Source organism: Myxocyprinus asiaticus, chromosome 5 (genome assembly GCF_019703515.2).
Source record: "Myxocyprinus asiaticus isolate MX2 ecotype Aquarium Trade chromosome 5, UBuf_Myxa_2, whole genome shotgun sequence".
In the NCBI taxonomy this organism is placed as follows: domain Eukaryota; kingdom Metazoa; phylum Chordata; class Actinopteri; order Cypriniformes; family Catostomidae; genus Myxocyprinus; species Myxocyprinus asiaticus.
The window spans coordinates 27981757-27987219 of record NC_059348.1 but is presented as its reverse complement, the minus strand read 5'-3'; the positions used below and the strand labels follow the sequence as shown (position 1 = coordinate 27987219).

Here is a 5463-nt window from a genome sequence, read left to right as displayed (position 1 = left end):
ATGATCATCTATTTGCATAAATATTCTGTTAATATTTTCTAAATACTATTTGGGCACGTAATATTACATAAGCATTTCAGTTTGTTGAGAGTGACAGCATTATCGATGTCTTATTGATATCATGTTATGGTGTAGGAAATGGCTAGTTGGTTGTGTACTGTCAGTGTGGGTGTACATGGCTGATCCTTACAGGTGGGGCGTGGCCAGTCGCTGTATAAATGAAAGCATGTTTGGAATTTCATTCATAGCATTAACCAACTCAAAGACAGCACACACAAAACGAACCTGCCATGCAGCACTCAGTAACACGGTGCTTTCTCCTTTCGGTTGGAGCTGTTTTTTTCAGCTTTTGTCTGGGAGAGTCTTTGGCTCAGCAGGAGCATGAAGACACATACAGAGCCCTGCAGCTTGAGGCTCTGAAGACAAGTATTTTGGAGTTCCTAGGGATGGATACACCACCTGGGCCTGGTGGAACGCCTTCTCACCAGGACCTGGTTAGGATGTTTCGTCAGTATAGGAGAATAAAACAACTGCTTAGAGGAAACTCTAGTCAAGCAGAGGTGCTTCAGCAACCAAGAAGAGTCTCTACAGTGCTCTTTCCCATTACAGGTAAACTTAAATTATACTGTAAAAAATGGTACCATGCAGTTTTGTTACCTTAAAGAGCTATTTCTACATAATCTACCCTTTAAAATTAGTTTTGGTTTAACCTAATGTATTCAGATTGATTCAGTGGTGTCAAATTAGATGTTACTACATGAAGCAGATTATTATAACTTTTGTGAACTGAAAAAATGTTGTGTACAGCAAACTGAACTGATAAGCGGTGCTGGGCAAGTTACTTAAAGAAAGTAATACACTACAAATTACTAATTACTTCTCTGAAATTACTAATTACTTTGTTACTTTCTAAAACACATTTCGTTAAAAAATAAAAATTCCGCTCAACAAATTCCAAATAATGTCTATATTTCATTCTTGTTCATTTAACAGAGGTCATACACTTGTTTCTCCCTTTCAATGACTCATGAGTGGTGCACTCCCTTCAGCTGTCACTGAAACGCAAATAGAGGTACACATTAAAATAACTGTGTTTTAAATGTATTATACATAAATATTATTATTTTAAAAATGTGTAACGCAAGTAATGTACTTTAAAGTAATTAACTTAATTGAAATTCAGTTTCTCTAATCTGATTACAAGAATTTAAAATGTAATGCATTAAACTAATTTTAAATTGAAAAGATATTAGATTACTGTTACTAAGTACTTTGTAATGAGTTACACCCAATACTGCTCATTAGCAAGACTGAACAATAAAAAATATCAACAGAAAACCAATATAGCACTGAAAAAAACTGTAACCTAAAAATGTGATTCATGCGCTAGCATATACATTAACTGGCTTTATTCAAGTCAAACTGTATGCATTAGGTTACACCAACAAAACTAATTTTAAGGGTTAGATGAGGTGGAAATAGCTCCTTAAAGGAATATTCTGGGTTCAGTACAAGTTAAGCTCAATCAGCAGCATTTGTGGCATAATATTGATTATCATAAAAATGTACTGCCCCTCCTTTTCTTTAAAAAAAGCAAAAATCGGACCTGGGTAGCAGGTTGACAGTCTCAGATGCAGAGGCAACTGGGATTTGTCCTCCGCCACCCGGACTGAGGCGAATCACTACACGACCACGAGGACTTAAAAGCACATTGGGAATTGGGCATTCCAAACTGGGAGAAAAAGGGGAAAAATCCAAAAAAAAAAAAAAAAAGCAAAAAACTGCATTACAGTGAGGCACTTACAATGGAAGCGAACAGGGGCCAGTTTTTGAACATTAAAACACTCTCTGTTTTAAAAGTATAACCACAAGACATAAACAATATGTGTGTAAACATGATTTTAGTGTGATAAAATCACTTACTTACCTCTTCTGTATAAAGCAATAGCCAATTTTACAACTTTGTTTTGTTTGACTCAAGGGTGTTGCCAGAAAATTACTTTTGGGCGAGCCGCAATAAAATAGATGGGCCAAGTTTTCAGCCATTTTATTTTATTTAATTTTTTTTTAACAAATTTTCCTTAACAACAGAGATGCAGCACATTCAAACAGTTCTTGCACACTTTCAGAAATCAGAATTTATGCATTTTTAACTATTTTATAAATATATATTTGAAGTCAAAGAATAATCTCCTATATTCTGGGTAGGCCTGGGTCTAATTTTGGGTGGGCTCAGGCCCACCCTTGGCTATGCCACTGGTTTGACTTCTGTTTGTGTTGTCTAATTTGATTTTGTATTATTCTAACAGTGGAGCCTCTTAATTCTACCGCGGAATTAAAGCAACAGTGGTTCAGAGTTGCCTTCCACAAGAACTTGCGCATCAAAAAGGGACTCACCTTTAAAAAGGCAAGGCTGCGAATTCAAAGACCATACGTGGACAAAATTACATGCGGCCAGCCATGGCTCTCAAAGGACATTCTGGTTAGAATGCATAAACCCCCTGGTTTTCATACAGAGACTGTATTTCATTTGAAGGACTTGAGCACTCAAGATGTAATGTTGGATTTGACAGTCGTGGTTGAGAAGTGGCTTAAGGACATCAGTGCTGAGCTTTTAATTGTTGAAATTTGCCTCATCAAAAAACATGAAGGAAGTGTTCCCTCTACCCCTCGGATTAAATTAGAAGTTCGCCACTCGGCGAGGAGAGTCAAGAGAGCTCAGTCTGCTAAGGAGGAAGGCCTTGAAGTGGAAGGTCACTGCAGGAGGAAGTCACTTAATGTTTCCTTTAAAGAGATTGGCTGGTCGGACTGGGTCATTGCTCCCTCAAGCTACACAATGCACTTTTGCGATGGTTCCTGTCCACATAATTATAAACCTGCCAGTATGCATACTCAAGTAAAGTCTCGTCTGTATCTCCTGTCCAAGGGAACGACACCTCGGCCTTGCTGTGTACCAGCTGCCTATGAGCCAATGGTTCTAATGCATTATGACAGTCGTGGACAGTTAAAGCTTACACCCTTCAATGATTTGATAGTTAGCAAATGCCACTGTGCATGAACCCTGCAGGCCAAATTTAAAATTCAATTGTAACACATTTTTTAAGGATATTGATAATCCACAGGCTACTGTATTCGCAAATGGTACTAAAAAAAAGATCAAATGGAAGCAAGATGTCTGGGCAATGAAAGGCAAAACAAACTGAGTAATTCTCACACTGATTCATTACATGCCGTACATTTATAAAATAGTTTTATTTCATCAGAAGCCAAATGCCAGAAGCCAAATGCATATTTTAGGCTGTTGAAAAGTCATTGTATTTTCGTATGACTGGCATACTGGAGGATCAAGTTGTTTATTGTAATTTATTTGGAATATTTTATACTGTTCTTTGCTTGTTGGTAGCTGTTGCAAATGAAACAAGTGAAACTTTTCTGTATTTTGCAAAGACTGTTAATAAAGTATATTCCTGTAAGGAAATAATAATATATTTTCAGTATGCACGTTTAGCCCATCATTAATAGGTGAATCTCTGTTCTCTCAAAACATTTAAATAAAGATGATTCGACATTCTGTCTTAATATAATATATATATATATAATATCCTCTCATATTTGTTGTACATAAACCATATCAAGACTGAGCTGCTGCTATAAAAACTCTAAAAGACACTGGTGTTAAAAAGATTTTTAGCTATATTACCACCTCAAACTAAAATTAACATATGATTAAATGGTGGAGAATTATCAGAATGAGTCATCTGTGTATGACTCACTTTAATCATGTGAGTGATTGAAACACTCAAAAATGAATTTGCACCATATATGTACATACAGTACATGCCTCAGAGAATGGTGTAACCTTTTCAAATTGCATTCTTTTCAATAAACCTCTTATAATATCTTCTCAATTCTAGATATAATTTCAAGGTCTGGTCATGCCTTAAAGCAACTGAAGATATGGCTGTCCACATCTTACAGCTGTAGCCTTGAAACCAGACATACGTTAGTGACACACTTTGGCCTTGACCAAAGTGCATGTTCTCTGAGCCAAACTCACCAAGCTTTCAGCTTTCTGACTCATTAGTGACTCACACTGTAAAAAGTGATAACCTTTGATTGTTACCTTAAGGAGCTATTTCTACCTGATCCAGCCCTTAAAATTATGTTTGTTGGTGTAACCTAATGCATAAAGTATTCTGGTTGGTTTACCAATATTAAATAATGTTTTAAATATATAATTTAGATGTTACCACATGAAGCACAGATTTAGGTTAACATTTTTCAGTGCAGCAGTTAAATATAAATAATACTGTGTAAAGATAGCCCATAAACATTTGTATACTCTACAGGACTTGTTGACTCAATAATCTTGAGATACATTATCAGATGTATTATTATAACATAATCAAATAACTTCATTGATAATGATAACATTAACAATTGTAATCTTCATAAGATAAAATAAAGCCATAAATTAATTAATTTCATTGTACTTCTTTTGTTGTCATTATCAATTTTATTTGCCATTTGTCAGTAGCTTTAAAAATTACAAAAAGAAAAACCACCAGCTTATGTTTCGATAAAATTGTCTCAATAGCTAATATGTTCCGAATTAAGCTTGATAAAACTTGTTGCATTTGTTCTCTACTTTTTACATGGAAAAGCAGTCAGTGTGCAGTAGATTCTAAGGAAATGCACCCATCTGATTAGAGGGTGTGCCAGTAGCTTGGTACATTTACACTGACAAAGGGAATACAGTAAATGGGGATAGGAAAGTCTCTAAAAGTCTCTTGTGATATCTAAAGTCTGAATCTGACAACAGACTGATTATGTTGTCCTTAATCTCAAAACATGAAGGCACTGCTACCACATAAAGAAAGAAATTAATGGGACTAGACGCCAATATAATTGTTCAAAATCTGATCCTTGGCAACTGCCTGTGAGTGGCCTTCATGGATAGACTATTACTTTCTTTTTAAAGCATGCCAATCTCTGGTAGGGGCTCAAACAAGTATGCATTCACATGCAAAAATGCTGCTCTTATACGACTGTGAATTTGAGGTCCACCAATGCCATGTGGATGAAAGTTTATTTCAAGTCAATTTAGTCCACAATCTCATCTAAGATTGAGATTTAGTTGCACATGCTTTTGAAGAAAGAAAAAATATCCCCTATCAACAGGAATACATTTGACAGTGACTGTTCAACAAGGTGTGCAGTAATGTAAGAAACCAGGTAGACTTTACAATTTTTTACATTTTCAGACAGGTGTATAAACAATACCTAAGAGAAACAAAGACTCTGACATGACATTACTAATGCTACAGAAAAAGACTCCTTGTCTCATGTTCCGCATAATTCATTTTCATGAGTTGTGAAAGTGGAACAGACATTCTCAGCTATTTTTATGTTAAATGCTAAGTGAGAAGATCTTTCTCAATGCTGTGACCAGAGTTCTTAGCT

General features: G+C 35.7%; 1 protein-coding gene across 1 annotated transcript; it reads left to right on the top strand.

The window, feature by feature from the left end:
- The first annotated feature begins 275 nt into the window (after positions 1–275).
- LOC127441162 (nodal homolog) lies at positions 276–4901 on the top strand. The gene is made up of 2 exons (XM_051698369.1): positions 276–609; positions 2292–4901. The coding sequence occupies exons 1-2, from the start codon at positions 291–293 to the stop codon at positions 3056–3058; spliced, it is 1086 nt and encodes a 361-aa protein (XP_051554329.1). The 5' UTR covers positions 276–290; the 3' UTR covers positions 3059–4901.
- Positions 4902–5463: the final 562 nt, after the last annotated feature.